Source organism: Saccostrea echinata, unplaced genomic scaffold, assembly GCF_033153115.1.
Source record: "Saccostrea echinata isolate AGI-Se365-2 ecotype Australia unplaced genomic scaffold, CSIRO_AGI_Sech_v1 ptg000057l, whole genome shotgun sequence".
NCBI lineage: Eukaryota > Metazoa > Mollusca > Bivalvia > Ostreida > Ostreidae > Saccostrea > Saccostrea echinata.
Genome location: NW_026889806.1, coordinates 4,947,101 through 4,969,141, shown reverse-complemented (window position 1 = coordinate 4,969,141; position 22,041 = coordinate 4,947,101). Strand labels below are relative to the sequence as shown.

The 22,041-nt window shown below is 33.0% G+C and overlaps 1 protein-coding gene across 2 annotated transcripts; it reads right to left on the bottom strand.

The window, feature by feature from the left end:
- Positions 1-1,266: 1,266 nt before the first annotated feature.
- On the bottom strand, positions 1,267-21,761 carry LOC133174388 (casein kinase II subunit beta-like). Of its 2 annotated transcripts, none has more exons than XM_061309518.1 (8): positions 21,711-21,761; positions 18,464-18,531; positions 10,207-10,279; positions 9,852-9,954; positions 8,854-8,990; positions 8,635-8,710; positions 6,915-7,104; positions 1,267-2,248 (listed from the first exon to the last, which is right to left on the bottom strand). In XM_061309518.1, exons 2-8 carry the CDS (start codon positions 18,493-18,495, stop codon positions 2,056-2,058), a joined length of 804 nt encoding a protein of 267 aa, XP_061165502.1. In that variant the 5' UTR covers positions 18,496-18,531; positions 21,711-21,761; the 3' UTR covers positions 1,267-2,055. The 2 variants fall into 2 exon arrangements, with proteins under 2 accessions (XP_061165502.1, XP_061165503.1); XM_061309519.1 differs by lacking the exon at positions 21,711-21,761 and adding an exon at positions 20,158-20,209.
- Positions 21,762-22,041: the final 280 nt, after the last annotated feature.

The window sequence follows — 22,041 nt, the reverse complement described above, 5'->3', positions numbered from 1 at the left end:
CTGCATAAATTTTTAATTGAAAGTTTGTCAATTATATCCATTAAAGTGATAAAGTCTTCTATTTGACGGAGCTTCTGATTATCAATAGGGCTTGTCTTATTATGAAACTGACAATTCAAACAGAGGAATAAATACTATTATTTTAAAGAAACACTATTATTTATATAATTCCTATTTTGAAATGTGTATTTTAAATGAAGAACTTACAGCAATCCAAAACATAATTTTAACATAAAATATTACCACGATATAGCCAAATTATACTATAAAGCCTGGACTTTATCTGGAGAATGGTAGAATGTTGAAAAGTCGCACTAGCTGAAGATGCTTGCATATTAATAAGATTAATCATGGCCTTGCTGTTGTTAAGCAGTAGACGTTTTCCGATATGTTCCCATGTAAACTCTGATGTACTTTTGGCCCCACTATACCCTGAGAACTCTGATTTGAAAAAAACTTGCATTTTCTCCATTTCAGAAAATTTTCTTTTTTTTTTTTTACCTCATAGTTCTTGAGAAGAGGACTTTTCAATAAACCTTTTCTCACCTTTACTGAGAGCATCACTTCACATTTAGCCCACCTATTGTGGCTCCAACCTACCTTTGATGCTGTCTTTAAAATAATGTTTGGTTGCCTTATCCTGACTCAGGATAATAAAAAATGGGGGGGGGGGGGGTATTAAAAAACTTACAAATTATGAGGTTAAAATTTTAATTATGGGTTGAGAAAATTTGGGAATGAATATAAAAAAAAATTATTGTTTCTAGGAGGATAGAAAAGTTTTGAGTCGGGCTGTTTTTAGTAAGTCAGTTGGGAGAGGGCAAACAAACATTTTTTTAAAGATGGCCTGATTTGACAAACTTAAATTTACACTATCTCATGAAGCTTCTACAACGTTTCATCTTTTCTGGCTGAGTGGTTCTTTAGAAGATTTAATACCCTATTTCTGGCTTTTCAAGATTATTTTTCCTTTCAAATGACCACCACATTTTTGAATTCCCTCTACTAAAGAATGCTTAGTTGTAAATTTGGTTAAAATGTCCAGCAGTTCTGGAGAAAAATGTCCAGTGGTTCTGGAGAAAAAGTGGAAAATGTAAAAAGTTAACAGATGAACTGGCAGACAGTTGATGGTTGACAGGTGATCAGAAAAGCCCATGAGTTAAAAAGCATAAAGAGTAAAACATAGTTTAAAGGAGTTTATGTTGTATTTCTGTTTTAACTCTTAACTGCATATAAAAGAGTTTCTTTACAAATATATACATATGCTACATGGGAAAAAAATCAAGACTATTTATTCATTTTAATACTCATATTGTACAAATAAAGATAAAATAGCTTAAAAAAAACAAGATGTGTTTGTGAAACACTGATGCCCTAACCCTGTACAGCAGCTGTTTCAAAAGTAGGTCAAGCTCAAAGGTCAAGGTTAAAAAATGTTGGTACCCAGAGAAAGGTCTTGTCACAAGGCTTATATATGTGCAATATGAAAGCCCTAGCACCAACTGTTTAAAGTTATGGCCAAGGTTAAAATTTTACAAAAGTAGGTCAAATTCAAAGATGAAGGTCAGAAATATTGGTACTTAAATTTTAATTTTTTTTTTTAACAAGGAATACACTAGTGAAATATTAAAGCCCTTGCACCAATCATTCAGAGGTTATGACCAAGGCTAATTTTTTTTTTTTTGTAAATAGGTCAACTTACAAGGTCAAGGTCAGGAGGAAAAAAAATATTTACATAAAGGATACACATGTGAGATATGAAACCCATAGCACCAACCTTTTAAAAGTTATGGCCAAGGTTAATGTATTTATGGACAAACATACAAACAAATGGACAGACCAAAAACTATAAGTCCCTGAATCTTCGATTAAGTTGGAATAATTAGTATGCAACAATGTATGACTCGGCCCCTGAAAACTACATCAAGACTTGATGATGTTTCTATCTGGTGAATGTCAGATAATGTTGCATTGTTTTTTTCATCCTAACTGAACCATTGATCAATGTTCACTTTTATCAACTTCTATGGAATTCCTCTTTTGTTTTTTCCACTTTTATGGAACTTCCTCTTTTGCCCTTTCCATTCTAAACTTCTTCAGAACTTTCTTTTCAATTGAACTTAATTCGGCGTAACTATCTCTTCTGCGTTTTTCACTACCATGGGAATTTCTCTTTTTCTTTTCTAAATCTGCAGCTTCTTCATCCTGTCCATTATGTGCTGAAGGATGAATCTTCAAACCATTTGACCTGAAAAAAAGAAAAAAAAGATTGATCAATGACATTTTGATTTTTTTCATTTTCATGAAATTTAAAGATCCTGCTGAAAAGTCCAATAAAGGCATCCAACTAGGGTTTTGTGTGTGTAAGAACTACAATAGATAAACTTGCTCTTATACTATGTGTAGCCTACGTTGATTTCAGTGCACGCAGAATGTCTCAGGAAAATCTACTGTCTTGATATTTTTAAGGACAATCTCAAAATACAGTACTGTTACATTTACTATAGGATTGTTGGGGGAAATACTTATTTTCACACTTTGATGCAAATTATGAAAATACAATAATAGACTCTTTGCTCAAAATATAACGTGATGAGTAATACTACCAATATATTATGCATTATATGTAAGAAAGGTCCAATTTCTGGCATGACTGCAATAAGCATTGAGCTCTCTACCAAAATTGTGAAATTCGTGGTCCCTGGGTCATGGGTTTTCTTAATAGATTGGGTTCTGTTGATTATACACATGTTGTGAAAATGCATAAATTCTGAAAAAAAGCTTTAATTTTCTCCCCCCTCTGTATATTAAGCAGAGAAGCTTAGTGCATTGCTATGAGGAGCAAGGGTGCCTCCTCCAAATTTGTGAAATTTGCAGCCCCTAGGTCAGGGGTTCTGATGTTAGGTTGGGGGTCGATTGATTATAGAGTGAAAATGCATCAATTCTTTCAAAATCTTTTTCTCTGCCTTTGAGTATTAAGCAAACAATTTAAGTGCATTGTTATGATAAAATTCTTGACCCCTGGTTTTAGGGCTGGGCACTTTAGATTATACAGTGAAAATGCATTAATTCTGAGAAAATCTTCTTCTCTGCTCCTGGGCATCTAGGAGGCAAACAGAGTACAATTAATGTTGTAATGAGCAAGGGTGTTCCTACCAGATTTGTGAAATTCTTGACCACTGGGTCAATGTTTCCTGTGCTGGGCAGGGCTCCACTGATCTAGTAGGGAAAGTTGTACTCTACTCTGAGAAAAATTATTCCCCTTTGTTATTCACCTATGAAAATTATGTCATTAATCTCAATTGTGAATATAACCAGAAGTCTTTAATGATACTGTAGCTCTGTTGGTGTGTATTTATAATAAAGATGTACTGTAAAATCACATATTTTCCTGGTTTGAGGATAAAATACCGGTTTGTGGGGATTTGATTTGATGGATGAAGAATTGTTGAGAAATATATGTGAAGAATTACATATAAATTTCATGGAGGACATAAACTTGTGGGTGTCTTCATACCTCAAAAACACCGAAAATTAACCCCCCCACCAAATTGAGTAAATTGACAGTACCTTAGTTTAGTCTGTGTACCAAATCTATTTAAAATTCGACCAAAACTGTATGAAAAGTAATTTTTTAAAGAATTTCACTGCAATTTCTATTTATAGTTCCAGGAAAACATGGAACAATTTGGTTTTAGGACGTAATTATTATATAAATGTCTTTATAACTTTTGTTTTCCTTGAAATATTTTGGGAAGAAACAACTTACAAAGTTAGAAATTAATAAGTAAGTAAACTATGATCTAAAACAATGATGTACAATATAATTAGATTCACAATTATAACAAGTTTGATATAAACTGCTTCTCACAACTGCTAAGAGTCTAAGACCCTGATTTCACTAAAAGACTACTTGATAGAGAATACAGGAAATTTTGGGAGTGACCAGTTTCAGTTTTTAGCAAGCTGGAATTGGATAATATAATCTGCAATCCTTTATGAAAACAAAACAGAATTGGCAGTGTCAATGTATACTTTATTGAATTGTGAACTCGTTAATCATTATAATTAAAAAGATAACTCACAAAGCAAGGATTAGTATACTTCATTTCAACCTTACCTTGCCACAAACACATTTGTAAAGTTTTTTTAAAAAACAATTCAGGTTTGTTGAATTTACTAGGATGTATCAAATATCCATAGAAAAAAGGATTAAATACCAATATGGTACCAGTATTTAATGACTTTAGGCCAAAGTTTTTTTTTCCATTTGTTTACGATTCCGCCGACCCTAATTTTCACCAATCATGAAAATAAAAATAATGACTTTTTCCGACATATTTTTCCGGATTTTTCTCAGCTGAACTGGTGGGTTTTAAATTTTAGAATGCATCTTAGTCGAATAAGCGCTTATAAATATATGAGACCTTTACAAACATTTAGGTGACCGTAAATAAACACATGTGCAAAGCAAAAATGGCGGTTCTGTCATGTAACAAGGTAATTCCTCACTGAAAGCAATGACACACACTTAAAGAACTTTTTCTGCATGAAAAAGTGAATAAAATATTGGATGCATGATCCCTTTCTCCAATTGCAATGTCTCAATTGGCTAAATTCATACCGTAATATTGGAGAGTTTATGCCCAACCCTGATCGACCTAGCAGACACGGTTACACCTATAGATAACAAGGATTTATCAGTGCCTTCTCAGGGGCCGAAATTCGGCCCCATTTTCAATTGAAAATGAGTTCAGTTTTTGCCAATTTGGCAGTATTTTTTGCCAATTGGTGAACAATGCTTTTATTTTTAATTATCTTGAAAAATCACAAAGTAAAATTGTCAGACTGTCTGTAATTTTCATCTATTTAACTCATTTAGCAAAGCTACAGTCATAACACATGTTTAAAAACACTGTAAAAACATCGCCAACTTTTAATCCGAATTTCCTCCGTTTTTCTAAAAAAGATGATACTATGTAATTATATAGATTTATTAAGTTATTTCCACCTACTCAATTGACCTGCGAGTGAATGGTAAGGACTTTAGGCATTATTTCAGATAGAAAAATATATTTTCAATGCATTAATACATATTAAAAGAGGACTTTTAGAAAATGTGTACTTGGTATAATTTTTTGCAGGAGGTTTATAATCTCCAGAAACAGATACTACATGACCTAAATTGAAATCTCATACACACATGTACTACCCTAAGTTGTATAAATGCTTTACACTCATTGAAGTCCAATTTACTTTTATTAGTCTTTTATTCATAATTGATCTTGTATGATGAAGATGGATCATATTTAATTGTCGTTTGGTTGCCCAAATTAGAGTTCATGCTGAAATGTTAAATGAATTACCCCTGAATACAGGATTTAAATTTTTTCCATTTTCATCAAATAGCCGATAATTTATTCCCAATTCCCCAAAAATGGTGTTTCCCAAAATAGGCTGATAAATCCATTGATAATAGTTAGGCCAATTTAGTGTTGAGAGATACATCTTAGTTGAAGTAACGCTGACTGGTATTTCACTGGATAAATTCAAATGTGTATAAAACATTTGTTATTCTTATATAGAAGTAAATTCAATATACAAATCTTTGCAAATTTCATACTCAATTGAGATCAAAGCCCTTTGAATTACTAAGTAAATAATGAGCATTGCCTACTGTGCATGTACATAACAAAAATTTTAAGAAGGACTTGATGGAGAAATTATTAGGCTATTGTGCCGCAGGTTGAACTTTAAATTTGATAGCTGCATGATCAAATTATTATAACCTTTATTTCAACAGTGTCAATTACTTTTGATATTGTTAAACAATTAAATCGTATTTTTCATCAATCTAAATTTAACTTAAATTTGGATCCTTATTTTTAGTTTGTGGGGATACCGAGGTTTATAACACATCACATATCACTGAAGAGCACAAAAAGAAGTTGAACATCATGAACCAAGCACTGATTGACAAACAAAAATCAGAACTATATGTAAATGAAAATGACATTCAGTCTAAAGTTAGAAATGAATCAAAATTTAATAAAAAGAGTTATGTGATCTAGACAATAAAACTTAAAAGTACTATTGACGTGTATTATTTTTTATTAAAATAAACATTGCTGGTATTTTAAAATGAAACTGTTGAATCCTAAATTATTTTTATTTTTATTTTTCGACCACCCAATGCATTTTTTTGAGACAGAAAATCGTAAACCAAAAAAAATAAAAACTTTGGCCTTAATGTATTTTACCTGTAATTTTCAAACAACTTCTTGGCATGATATGGATACTGGGTACCGGTGTCCTACCATACTTATACATGTATTTGAACATTTATTCAAAGATCAAGAGAGGTCACTGTAATAGGGATTGTGCAGAGTTTATTTTATACTGTTCTTTGTGTTCAAGCACTATTGTGTTGTTTTGTCTGGTGATAGTGACAAATGGGGGTCTGTTGGAGTAGACAAACTATTTTGTTTCTATCATCCTATTTCTCATGTGCTTGAACAACATATCTTCAACTATTAATTTATTTTGTTTTATATGATATGCTTATCAATGGATCCTTTACAGATTTGTATTATACTCAGGTGACCATTAAGGTCTCTGGGCCTCTTGTTAGAGAATAAAACATTGCAATATTAATTGATGTCTTTACGATCTACTTGCTTGGATTGATCAATCCTTAGAAGCTACCAACAATTTGACAGATTGTATGTTTCAAGTTTTTATATTATCAGCCAAGAATTGATAGACTTAAGTTCATAAATCTTACCACTTTGCTAACAAACTGATTGGCTGATTGCTTTGAGTCACATTACCTTTGTAAAAATTTGATTGGTTGGATGTTACAAGTCACACTACCTTGCTATAAATTGATTGGTTTTCATTTTAAGTCTTCTTACCTTGGTACCAACCGATTGAATGGACGTTTAGGTCTGTACTCAGGGTAAAACATTAACAACATTTGTGGGAAGCTCGTTCCAAAAAAAGCGCCATCTGTAAACCGGTGGCGGCTGGATCTTATGCGGTAAACATCTTCACATTTTGGACAGTAAATTCTTACTATTTCCTTTTCAGTGCTCTCGGTAATTCCTGTCATCGACAAATAAAAATCAATGTTAATACTTCAATCAACACTTATCTTGACTGCCTAAGACATCTGCAGAAAGTTTAAAGCAAACATCTGTACAAGTGTTCAATATCTTTTGTTCCCACAGTATTACATACAGCACAAGAAAAATATGGATTTGAAGTTAATTATATATATATATATATATATATATATATATATATATATATATATATATATATATATATATATATATATATATATATATATATATTTTATTGCATTCCTTTTCATAAATATCTTGTATTTAATACAGAGTAGAAATCCAGTCAAAAAATACTCACTTTTTTATACCTTTTTTGCTGGTGTAACTATATCATAATATTTCATGGAAATATGAAATCACTTATCCAGATATTGAAATCAAGTACTCAATTTGTTCTTTCATTTATGAACTATTCTACTACTACAGTTATCGCAAAGATCAAAGAGATGATGCAGATATTATTCTCCAATAAATCAAAAATGTCACCAACTATTTATCAACAACTGTTAGTGTAAAACTGTTAATGTGGACAACTGTTAATGTCTACATATGTACCAAAGGCAAGTGTACAACTGTTAATGTCAACCAGAGGTAGGTGTACAACTATTAATGTCTACCCAAGGCAAGTGTACAACTGTTAATGTCTACCCAAGAATGTGTACAACTGTTAATGTCTACCCAAGGCAAGTGTATGACTGTTAATGTCTACCCAAGCAAGTGTACAACTGTTAATGTCTACCCGAGCAAGTGTACAACTGTTAATGTCTACCTGAGCAAGTGTACAACTGTTAATGTCTACCCAAGCAACTGTTAATGTCTACCAAGCAAGTGTACAACTGTTAATGTCTACCGAGCAAGTGTACAACTGTTAATGTCTACCCGAGCAAGTGTACAACTGTTAATGTCTACCTGAGCAAGTGTACGACTGTTAATGTCTACCAGGGAAAGAGTACTCTGGTAGAGTACAACTGTTAATGTCTACCCGAGCAAGTGTACAACTGTTAATGTCTACCTGAGCAAGTGTACAATTGTTAATGTCTACCCGAGCAATGTCTACCCGAGCAAGGGTACAACTGTAATAATGTCTACCCAAGCAAGTGCACAACTGTTAATGTCTACCCAAGGCAAGCGTACAACTGTTAATGTCTACCACTGCCATCTTTCAAATTGCTTATCCATATATAAACTGTCTTTTTTTAAAATAACCCATTTGACACATATCCAACCAAAATATTCAATTACTGGTATTTCATTTTGTTCTAGTCCAGGGTACAATGAAGAAGAATGTGTCTTCTAATTTCAAGGGTCTCGGGACTTCATGATGTTGTACCCTTATACCCATATATAACGTCCAGTGTACTTCAGTTACCCAACTGTAATTGCTAGCAAGTATTTGTAAATGTACAGACTTGTTACTACAAACTTTTTCACAATGTCAGTTTTATATATTGGAAACCACAAAGGAGAAAAAAATATCGATGCCCTGCATGTGTTTATCTCCATTTACCTATTGGAAGCACAAATTGTTTCTTGCAGTAGACTCGTGGACAGCTGCCAAAAACTCCGTCCTGCCATTTGTCTATCTAAAAAAAGTCAGATTCAAGCAAACATGCAATGGTCAGCTGTTGTCATATATTCCTTTACTATTTTTGTTTTTACAATAATCACCAGTCAACACCAATTGAATTTTATTTATGTTGAAGATTTAGATGTTTAATATAATTACCATTTTATCTATTCCATTTCTTGTCAAAATGTACCTTGCATGGATTAAACCATACAACCTCTCAGCAGCTTCCTCAAGAATTTCCTCTTCTTCAGAATTGTCTGAGAGTTCTGAATCATCAGTCATTGGAAGGCGTACTGTATAGAATAAAACAAAAAGTATCTAGGAGACTGTAGCTCTTCTGTAATTGCATTAGTGATAGTTTTATGCTGTTTTAATTATTATCATATTCATTGAAAAATTAATTAAACATTAATGAATATGAAACAAATGATTTTAAACTAAAAACATATCAATAAGAATGTGTTGACTAAATCTGATCAAAGGCCTGAAGGGCCACAATGGCCCCGCGCTTAAGAAATGGCAGTGATACTTAAAATTATTGGATCTTCAAGCATGTTTGAATGTGTGCATATGCCTACAGAATCTTACGAGTTCAATTGTATATCTAAGAGTTCTCCTTGAATTTAGCATTTATGAAATCAAATTCAACTCATGTGGCCTGTAGGAGTGTTTTGAAAGCAATATACAACAATTTCAATTTTTTGTAGTATAGTAACCATATCAACAATGACCAATAAAATCCAAAACCAATAAAAAATATGTATATTAATGTAGTCAATTTGTGGAGCAATTTTTATTGGAATTTGATCAAAACTGTAGGAGGATTCACATTTTGAAAAATTGTTTACAGTTGAACAGGCAGACAGACAGATGGACTAAGAATTCTTACCACTGCATATGCTTAGAGAAAAACCCATACATTCAAATGAGATCAACAGTCTGGTTCCACTGCAGGTCAACAACATGTAACTTGACTTTTCCAGGAGTTTTTTATGATTCCAGTACACTTTAAGCTAATCATTAAAATATGCAACCATTGGCAATGACCAGTCACCAGTATATTACAGTCTCTCAGGAATGTGTCCCCAAAATGTTCCTTCTGAATTGTCTTAAAAATTGATTTTTTTTCAAACTTTATCACTTTTTGCACTTACTAACATCTAAGTCCAAAATGATGTCTAAAGCACGCTGGAAGTGACGAACTCGTTGTCTGAGTCCCTGTAGATTAAATTCGTCACTAATGAAGTCATCATCAACCTGTAACAACAAACGCTACATGATAAAATGATATTTTACAAATATCTTACACGCAGCGTAATTTCGGAGATCAACAGAGACATAGGATTTGAATGAAAACTGTAGACTTGTACATGTACTTTGAAAAATAGGGTTAAAACAAAAATATAAAAAAAAAGTTTAACTTACCCAGAATATTTCTTTAACCATGTTAACAGAGCACTAATATTTGGGTAAACTGATATAAGCATGCTTTATCTCATAATTTATTACCTCACAAAAGAATTCATTTCCTTTCTGTTTACAGAACTGTGGAATCCAGTACTCTTCACCTGGGCGCAATTTTCTGGAAACCATACATTATCTCATGTAATTCAATATTTTCACAAAAGCATGACATAATTAATGACAAGCATAACTAATATACTGACCAGTCAGCAAGGGCCTCGCAGATGGATATAGGGGAGAGGCAGCAAAAGTCGGACGGTTTTTGGGACCCCCTCGTCTGAACCTTTGGTGAACGTTCCAAACTCTTAACATATAACCGGAAACTTTTACATCACATAAAATGATGTTTTTATCCTCTTTCTTTTCTTCATTTTCATTGGTTAAGAGCTTTGTTATGTTATAAATCGAAACCAAACATGGGAAGGCAAGGGCTGATAAAGTCAGACATCGACAGTGAAAGTCGGACATGTAGAATTTTAAGTCGGACACATACTGGTTTCGACATTTAAAGTATAATTTTCTTCATTTTTAGGCTAAATCTTAGTTAGGGAGTAGGGCACGTAGCATCGGAAGGGGGGGGGGTGTGCACCCCTCACTTTTTCCCCAAGCATTACTTTTCACTATTGAAAATTTTCAATTTGAAAGGCTGATTGCCCCACCGTCACCTTTTTAGTTGCAGTATAGTCAAATCAGGGTAATTTGGTAATGTTTGAATAAAATTTGGTTTTGAAAGAAGTTGGAACCCTCCCACTAACCCCCAAAATAGGATTTTCGAATTTGGACAATTCTCCCCCCCCCCCTTTTTTTTGCTCGTCATTTTTTTTCTTCAGGTAAGTTGATTTTTTTTATTTGGCTGCCCCCTCCAAATACGATACTACGTGCCTGGAGAAACTTCGTGAACATTTAGGTTATTATTTACGTAATAAAATTATTAGTCATCATATGGATTATTAAGATAAATTTTCCGTTTTAGACCAAGAAAGTTAAATGAACATATAGTATCTTGCGATCTATAAACCAATGCGTTATTGTGTAAATAATTTTTTAGGTTTAAATTGTTTCCAAAATTAAACCCATTTATATAATGATAAGACAGAAGAAAACTATATATCCTTCAATCTTTAAGTGGAATCAGTTATCTATGGAACTAATTTATATTTCAACAAGGAAACTTCTTTTTTTCAAAATGAACAATAAAATTGAATGCTGAGTTATAAACATGAAACTCAAATAAAGCCATGAAAAAATTTTCCGTGTTGTTTTTTTTTTTTTTAGGCTTTCTCGCGGTCTTTTCTTCTTTTATTTTGCTCAGTTCCATAATTTCTCATTTCTCTGCAATTACATCTGTTGCTGTTAAAATTCTTTGAGATGTTTTTTGCTTTTATAGGAGTTTTTCATTGTTTTTCTGAAATGAAACAATTTCTATAGGTAGATGCATCTTTTTTTTATTTCTTCCTTCCTAAAAGTTGCAGCAAATCAGCAGAATTTGATTTGCGAATGCAATAATATTCTTAAATTACCGGTAAATTGTATTACATAATAAGGTCCCGGGTTCAAATCCCATACCATACCATATTTTTTAAATTATTTTTTTGGAAATGTTAATAAATTGTTCTACTTTTTAAGAAAATTGACAATTAAAAACAATACATTGTGCGTTGTCCGACTTTAAATTCTCCTCTGTCCGACTTTAAATGACCCAGAATGTGAAGTCGGACAGTTTAATTTTAATGGTTTTTTATAAATAAATATCCACCAAATTATTATTATTAAAGGAATAGCTAATATTTATCATGTAAAAGTATGCTTTAATTACAAAATACATTAAGCAATCACAGAATACAAACAGCAAACTGAAGATTTTCCTAAGGATCACTATGTGTTGCGCATGCAAGTTTTTATCCGGATCTGTGAGATGCGTACGTATCCTCCGAATTTTAGAGGTTATTTCAAACATTTTCATGATTTACATTTGTATGAAACAACCAATAACACCCTGTAAACAGAGATATTTAAGAAAAATACAAACGACACTAAATATAGTAATGATTTTATTCTGAAAAAGAAGAGCGTCCGACATTCGATGTTGTCAGACTTTAGCTGTTTCGCCCCTACATCTAAAGATGCAGTTTAAGGGATGAATATATGATAATTCCATTAAAAAAAATATAAAGAAAATTTAAAATATATGAAAAAGAATGTGAACTAGACTTGCTCAAGTCTCTATGTTTTAGTGCTCTCTTTCATACTTTTTGATAATGTCAAACTATGTTTGATAACATTTAACTATGAGGGAGAGCAGAGGACAACAACACAAAAATGAACAAAGAATTATTTAATTAAAAAAAAAACAACATAGAGACTTGAGCAAGTCTAAATGTGAACCAGCAGTTTAATTCAAAAAGGTTATAATCCAATTACATGTGGGTAATTAATAGTGTCCTCTTAAAAGGCAGTAAAACATATCATATCTTAAAAAATAATGACTCAATTAATTATATGTTTGAATTAAAAATATGCATTCTATAAAATGCCAACCTTTAATAATGAATGCAAACATCACCCAGGCTTGACCTTAACTTCAGAACAGATATCAGACAGAGGAAATTATTAATCTTACAGTGAGAAATAGGGATAAGCCTCTGTATTTTCTGCAGCAGGCAAGATAAATAATCCCAGGGGATCCATTGTACTGCTCTCTCTCATATTTTTATTCTAAGTCTACAATTATATGAATATTTTCAGCAATGACAAAATTAAGTTATTATCCAACTACATAAGAAAGTTAATAGTGTCCATGAATTTACATAAGGCAGCAATAAGAATGTGATATCTTTAATCATATTTTGTTGAATTCCACAAAATTATTTTGCAATAAAATATGTATTTGAACCGGATTGAAGTACTGCACATTAAAACTTAGGTAATCAGAGATTACAGAGCTCACCTCAACGAATGTTGTCTTTAAGTAAGGCAAAGTCCCACACTAAACTAAAAAAAAAATCTAGTAGTGCACATCCCAAGATGCAAAATTTCTGCAATTTTGATCTGAACATGCTGAAAAGGCTTGCAGTTACTTGGAAATAGACTTATCCAAAAACTTCAAACTAGTCAATCATTGAGAAAATGTAATTCAAATCCAGCATCTGAAGCAAGTTTGTGAGTGTTCATCCCTTGATGCATCATCCTTGCAAGTTTGGTTCAGTTAGGCCTTATAGTTTATTTGTAATAGACCTTCACCCAAAACATTAACCTGGTCCAATATCTGGAAAATGTACATCCAGCATCCGGAGCAAGTCCATTAGTGTGCATCCTTAGATGTATCATCCATGCAAGACTGGTCAACATAGAGCTTATAGTTACTTTAGAATGAACCTGCTCCAAAAACTTTTTCATGTTCACTCATCTGGAAAATGTAAGTCAGATCCAGCATCCGAAGCAAGCATGGTAGTGTGCATCCTTATATGTATCATCCATGCAAGTTTGGTCAACATAGGGCTTATAGTTACTTTAGAATGAACCTGATCCTAAAAATTAACCTGTTCACTCATCCAGAAAATGTAGGTCAGATCCAGCATCCAAAGCAAGTCTGGTAGTGTGCATACTGCATCCTTAGATGTATCATCCATGCAAGTTTGGTCAAAATAGGTCTTACAGTTACTTTAGAATGAACCTGCTCCAAAAACTTTTACCTGTTCACTCGTCCGGAAAATGTAGGTCAGATCCAGCATCCAAAGGCAAGCCTGGTAGTGTGCATCTTAAGATGGATCATCCATGCAAGTTTGGTCAACATAGGGCTTATAGTTAATTTAGAATGAACCTTCTCCAAAAACTTTATGCTGATCACTCATCCAGAAAATGTAGGTCAGATCCAGCATCTAAAGCAAGCCTGGTAGTGTGCATCCTTAGATGTATCATCCATGCCAGTATGGTCAATATTAAAAGGGCTTATAGTTACTTGGAAATGAGACCTGCAGCAAAAAAACTTTAACCTGCACCAAAAACTTTTTCCTTCTCCAAAAACATTAACCTGGTCTTTCCTTAGCTGAAATTGCAGCATCTGAAACCTTGACTGGTATACTGAAACACACAAGAAGCATCTTCCATGCATCTCTGATTAATGTAGGGCATAGAAGTACTTAAAAAGAAAACTGCACCAAAAAGTTTAACCTGGGACGCCAACGGTATCACATAAGCTCCCCCCAACTTCATTGAGGCGAGTTAAAAAAATGATCACCCTTCCTTCTGTGATAGCAAACTTCACCCAAGATTGCCCTTAACTTCAGAATAAAACACCACTTGAAGACATAGGTGTTAATTAATCTTAGTGTGGTATATTAAGATCAGGCTCTGGGTTTCCTGCACCAGGCAAGTTAATTAATCACAGGGACATATTGAAGCTTTCACTGTCTACAATAAAGATTGAATGGGCAATGAGAGATGATTCATCGTAATGTTCCTATAAATTAGGGATATACCCCACCATCCCAGCTGCAAACAGGCAAGAATCAAAAATGGTACCAAAATATGTCTTACTCACTGCCTTTTCAACCAACATACCAAATTTGAACTAAATAGGACAACTGTAACTAAAGTTAATAGAAATCCACCATTGTGGCCCCACCCTACCCCCGGGGGTCATGATAAGAACAAACTAGAATTTACACTACCTGAGGATGCTTCCCAGGGTTCGAAATTCACTATATACAACTCGCAAAACACGAGTTAGAATTCCCAAATTGCGAGTTAAAAATTAGGTAACTCGCAAAAACTTGCGAGTTGATTTTTTTTGCATTGAAACTGTAGCAAAATTATATAATATGACAGAACACAATGTTTTTGATTTAAATCAGTAATTTAAGGATACACCAAAGGTTTCCAAATGCTAGAATTTAACTGGCATGTAATTCTTTTATTATCAAAGATAACATAATAAAAGTATATATCATTTGAAAGCTTGTTAAATTTACTATTTAATTATCCTAGTTTTAAATTTTGATTAATAACTTATTTAAAAATTATTTAAATATTAATGTAAATTTTAGTGCATAAATATTTTACAAATCAACTTTTTTGTATTTAACCCCTCAAAGTGGTCATTTGGCCTCAAGATAGATTAAAGATTGAACTTCAAAACTGTATCTCAGATTTTTGATAAATCTTCTAATTCAAAAGTTACAGCCATTTGCTCTTCAATATTACCAATTTGTTAGCCAAATATAACATTTCCCTCAATAATTCCAAAACTAAGCTAGATATCAAAAATCTGAGATACGGTTTTGTGAACACACATTTGAGAAGCAGCCCATCCAATTTTCAGAGAAATTGGTCAATAAATGAGGGAGCTGAATCCTTTGAAATAATACCACAAACTGTCTGATCTTACTTTACAGTAGAGGGCAAAAACCCATTACACAACAAAATCTGCCAAAGCTAGGAATATATGACACCTTGGAGATTCAGCTTTGGATACCTGTCACTTAGCCGTATTTCCTATGCATATTCACAAGAATGGGAGGTTCTTTTCTGTATTTAGGTGCTTTTAATGAAGTAAAATAGGTTCAATTCTGAATTAGAAAGATTTCCCGGCAAAATGGCAAGAGCTAAGCTCCACCTCCTATGTTATGGTCATCAGTGATCTGTTAGATCTCCTTCTCTAAATCTAGAGTCCCTGTAGTTTAATTACTGATAATCTCTGTGTGGCTAGTGAAGAATTCCCCAAGTGGTCACAGTGATTTATTGCGTCTTTCATGAGCAGGCAGTCGGAGATCAAATCAGAAGCTTCAATAACGGAACATAGTGTTTATGTTTCATTATTGTTAAATAATTAGAAAACCATTTCATAATTACAAAGAATTTTACATGCATTATAAAACAGTGATTAACTTCTTTTTCTTAGCCAAAAATCTCAAAATTGTTGAAAATCTTGAAAAAAGCCTTTGGTGTATCCTTAAATAAAAGTCAGACTATAGTTGTATTTTGTGTATTCTACAGTAGTTACTTTTTCCTTAAGTTACATGTATTTAATTTATATAAATTTAACTTTATATGAAAATTGCGAGTAGTCTTATAAAATTGCGAGTTCACTTTCTTGGTACTCGCAATTATTTGCGAGTTGTAATTTTAGGGAGTTTCTAACCCTGCTTCCATATAAATATTACTCATCATATCTTTGCTGTTCTTGAGAAGAAGATTTTTAAAGGTTTTCCCTATATATTTCTATGTAAAACTTTGATCCACCATTGTGGCCCCACCCTACCCCAGGGGGTCATGATTTGAACAAATTTGAATCTACACTACCTGAGGATGCTTCCACATGAGTTTCATCTTACCTGGCCCTGTGGTTCTTGAGAAGAAGATTTTTAAAAGATGCTATTAATTTTTTTCACTAATTCTTTATTATCTCCCCTTGAAAGAGGGTGTGGCCCTTCATTTGAACAAACATGAATCCCCTTCACCCACGGATACTCTGTGCCAAGTTTGGTTGAAATTGGCCCAGTAGTTTTGGAGAAGAAGATGAAATTGTGAAAAGTTTACGACGACAACAACGCCGACGACGACAGACAATGGACAAATTTTGATCAGAAAAGCTCACTTGAGCCTTCGGCTCAGGTGAGCTAAAAAACAGAAAATGTGTGGATTGAAGAATGACGACGTCATGGACAGACAGGCAGAGTGATTACTCCGCAAATCCTTGTAGGGCCCTAATTAAGTTCCCTGAGGCTGATAAATAATGTTAATATTAATTCCAAATACATTACTTCTTCATTCAGTCCTATTGATACAGCTCACAAAACATGTTTTGGCAATTTTTTTTAAATCAAACTTTACCTTTTCAAATAAAGAGCAATTAGTTATTATGATGAGATCAACCTAGAGGCAGAATTTAAGGGAAGTCTAACTGGCACACAGCATAATTATTGATCATTAAACTATATATATCTTCTAAAGCAAATTCTCATGTACATGCCACATACCTTGATGATATTAATCATGTTAATTTCTCTGTATTGTATTATTAATATATGAATTACATGTATTAGTAATATTAACAGATTCTGTCAAAAAATTACTTATTCTATTTAAGAAATAAATAACAAATTTAAAAACTTCTCTGGGAAATGAAGTGGGTCGGTCACGTGATCAAATCCTGTGAAGGCCGAAGGCCTTCTCAGAAGATTTGATCACGTACTGACCCACTTCATTTCCCAGTGAAGTTTTTAAACTTGTTATTTATTACTTATATATACATTTGAGACGGACAATCGAATATAATCAAATATAAATATTGCACTAACTGTTCGTCGTAGATTTTGACAAATTACGCAAGGTGTAAATCGGCTTGAAAAGCGGTTACGCTTCAAATTCATCTGGCAAAGGACTCTGTTTTGAAGGTAACATTCTGAGAAAGGCTACTTGTGATCAATTATAGTGAGCATATTGGTGTCTGGGAATTTTTGTATTCGTGAGAACCCATATTCGATGTTAAAAAAACACAAGAAACATGTCCGATGTTTGATAATAAAAAGTTGGAGGAATTTCGGTCGGAAAGGGATGAATGGAGATACTTGTCCGGACCAGTTAACTTGGAATCAAGTTTAAAATTTGATCAGAAACTTAAAATCTACGATTTCAATAATGCATATTTATTATGATGTTGACACGGAGACACAGGCGACAGCTTACATTGTTAAGACAACGATCTCGATGATGGAGGTGTGCCTACCGAACTTCGGAAGTGCAGTGTTTGTCAGCTGTTTGTGGCGTGATTGCATTACATTGATATTTTCCAACAGATTTTCAAATTTATTGTGAGTAAAATTTAATGAAAAAAAAAAATATATTCAGAGGTCTACAAGAAAAATAAGGATAAATGTTGAGACTATGCAGCTCAGACATGAAATTTATAACACGTAGTTTTCTATTCTCTATGTAAAATCGATCAAGAACTGTATTAATTACTTGTTTACATTGTAAATAAAATGATTATTATTTTCTTGGGTATTTTGTACATTTTTATGCATGAAAAACATGCTATATTGCTAAGTAGAGTAAGTCTTTTTATGTAGATATTACTGCGCTGTGTGATTAGGTCACGTAATGACCTATGACCTTCGAAAAACTTCATACAGGTGTGAAGATATTTGCTCTCTGTATGTTTATATAATAGAGAGATACCACAAATGTATATATTTATTGGATAAAAATTTTGCATAGTTACATGCATAAGATTATCACAATTGGAGTAGAAAGTTTTAATTCTACTAAACAAAGTTATAATTTACTAAATATTGTGACTTGCCTTTTTTTAGGTGGGCCGCCCAATGACACCATGGTTACCTTTCCTAGGTTAGATACAAGTCCAAATATCTAGTGAGATGTAAAAAAAGAAATCATTTTAATTCAGAGATAATTCATGTAAATTAATGAGTTGAGTGCACAAATAAGTGCACACATTATTCAAAGTACAGATGCTTGAGGCACGTGAAGCCTGTAAATAAAACAAAGCCCATGGGCCACAACACTTGCCTGAGTCACCATTCTCTTCCTGCCAAATGAAATTGTTTACGAGATGAAACCTCTTAATAATTACAATATTAATTGATTTAATATATTGCAAAATTTAATACTGTTGTGCAACCTGCAGTAAAACCAAATTTTATACTTAGAAATATTGTAGTCTCAAATTTTAAGGTTTAATTTTGTGTGTTTAGATGGAAAATGAGAAATAATGGCATTTTTTGGCCGTCATTGCTGTTCTTTCGTGTTTAATGGAGCATAGAAAATTAGTCCACATTTCCTCTAAAATAATTATTTATCTTGACCACACAACGGCCTGATTTTGATGTATCGGAATGAGAGAAATGCATGAAAATTAGAGGACACCTAACAAATACCTTGCCATCACACTCGTTAACATTATTTACTCATAAACAATTTCAAAATCTATAAATTTAAAGAATTTAGACCAAGCCCGGTGCAAAACAAAAATTCTGAATATGTGTAAATATCGGTTAATTTGGAACACAGTGGTAACAGATAAAGAAATCTGGTTAGAAAAAAGAATTATTTAGGCAAAACAATCGTAATTAAGCAGAAAACGCCATGATATTTCAATAATATGTATTATTTCAATGCTCTTTTTAACCCCACCCCCTTCCTTATGACAAAGACCACTTCTTTCGCCCTGTTATAAAAAGCAAACTTATTTTAAACAATTTTTAATCCTTATGTGAATCAGTATGCATTAATTACAAATGTGAGACGGAAAAACAACTAAAGTTCAATGTGCAAGATCATTACATACAGTTCAACTTTTGCCATATTTTTAGAAATCCGTTTTCACCCGAACACCCCTGTCACAGAGTGTCGCCAATATTTTTCCTACCTTGAGAAGGATTTTTATTATTACATTAAATATTCATTACAGATCAGGAAAATAGCAGTATACTGGCAAGCAAAAATTTTAATTTAAATTGCAGTTGTTGTAACAGTATTTCACTTGAGGTTCACGTCAAATCATGGCTGACGCAAAATAATTCCTGAATCTCCCCTTCCAATTCAGGCATTTTGGCTCGAGACTGGAGCTGAATTTTTTTATGAGATAAACAATATTTAAACTTCCTGTATTGACCAGATTCATTATAATTTAGGGCGTGCTGATTTTTCCATATACCAGGATTCTCCATCATTTCAGATTTAACTGTGGTGCAAGACTTACACGAAGTGCTAAATTCGCGGTCATTTCGCGACCAAATTTGCGAAGGAACCACGAAATAAATTGAAAAAAACACACTGCCCCTATGAATCCATAGTTTAATACACAAATTAATTAATGTATATGTATAACTGTGACAAAAGACCCCCCCTTTCCCAACGCATACGTACTTATAAATAAACAAATATTAGCTTATAGAATCTGAAAATACACATAATAGCACCAGTAATTACAACTTTCTAGCATTTAACCCTAATTCAAAAAATAATATTGTTTACCTGCCGTGTTCATTAAAGTTCAGACGAAATTCTGGTAGGTCACCAGTCATGTTTACATCTAGTCTATATACTTGCAATTATTAGTATGAAGTATCTTACATGTGAAAACTTGTGAATTAAAAAAAGAGTTTATGGTCATCAAAATATATTTTGGTGGATGTATTCATTATTTGTTAATTTTTTAACATTACAAAAATACATGAATATGTACGATCGATACACGTACGATGTTTTGACTCATAGTGTCAAAGCAATTTAAGAAACTTACATGAGTTATCTGTAAAACTATTAAAGCAATGAATTAATTGGTATTTTAAAATTCATTTGTACATGTAATTATCGTGAAGTGTGAAAACAATGGCTTGTCGCTTTTCATTCATGTATCTAGCGAGGTCTGGAAGATAATTAATTGTAAAAACCAAACAGTAGATCCTAATTAGAGCACATTAACAGTTTAGCATTAGAAACTGAAAAACGCCTTTACGGTACATAATTAAGAAGTTTATTTGATTTATAAATTTAAATATTTATCTTACTGCAGCACTAATATTTAACTGTGGCGGAACTGTGGCGCTAGAGAATTTAACTGTGGCGGGGTCACCATGTTAAACGGCCCATGGAGAACCCTGATATACTGTATATGAATGGGTAGATAGAACGTTCTATCGTTAAAATGATATTGTCCTACGGACCCGGTTTAACGATAGAATTCGTTCCGTGTATTGGCAATGTAGCAAAATAAACACGGGCGATAACTCGAACTCTGTGCATTTTCTATAAACAATCCAGAGAGTTCCGAATGTCAACATGGCGTTAAATTTGAAGCGAGGAAAAAACGTTGAGAAAATGAGTTGAATTTTCGTATTTATATGGATTATTTTTTAGGTTAAAAGGCATATACAATCTCAAAAAGGTTTGTTATGATTAATTTGGTAGTTATTTTCAGTGCAACTCCTTTTGTATTCTTCAAAATCATTTCGGAGTGGATCCACTCCGATTTGCTACATTGCAAGTATATGGGACGTATTCTAACTGTGGTGAGGGCTTGTCCCGAGACACAGTTAGATTATTCTAACTAATGAATGGGGAGTGATTAGGTCCTGGACTTGTCAAGCACCTGCTCGACTTTGACCGAAACAAACTTGCGTGCCTTGCTGGATGGCTATGTATTTTTTGGTACTAAAATCTTTATAAAGAATTGTTTTACAAGATCTGAAAAGGAAATTTCTCAAAAGTTTGTTTTCAATTAACACCACCTACTCAAAGTTGTGCATTTTTGGTAAGAATATATAGCAAAATTTAATACTGTTGTGCAACCTGTAAAAGCTCGCAGTGACAAGCGGCGCTTCGCTGCGCTCGCTATAAAATCACATGATGTAAAATACACACTGTTTGTGAGAGAAGCAAAAAAAAAATCTACCAATTGCACAAAATGCACTAGTATACTGCAAAATTACATATTTCACTCATTTTACCAACTTGAAAATCCTGCGCATTTCACTGCAATTATTATAGCAAACATTTATCAAATATCATAAACAGGATAAACTCACGTCTGGATGATACAGACTAACATTCTGATGAAAGGAACGTACAGCAGCTACTAAAACCCCTACAATGATAATGCGGGACGCACTAATAGCCGGAAAACGGGTAATTTTGAGATCATATCTTTTTAAATCCTCGAATGCTTGCTTTTACTTTACATGGTTAAATAAAAAGTCAACAAAAAAAAAAACTTGAAAATTGCAAGCTTAATTGCTTTACTATGGACATTTAATAGCTTTGTAAATTCCAGGGGATCCGGACTCCACCCACCCCCTAAAGACCGATACATATCAGCTCTCAATGAATTTATACGTCCTTTCATTTTTAAAATTACAT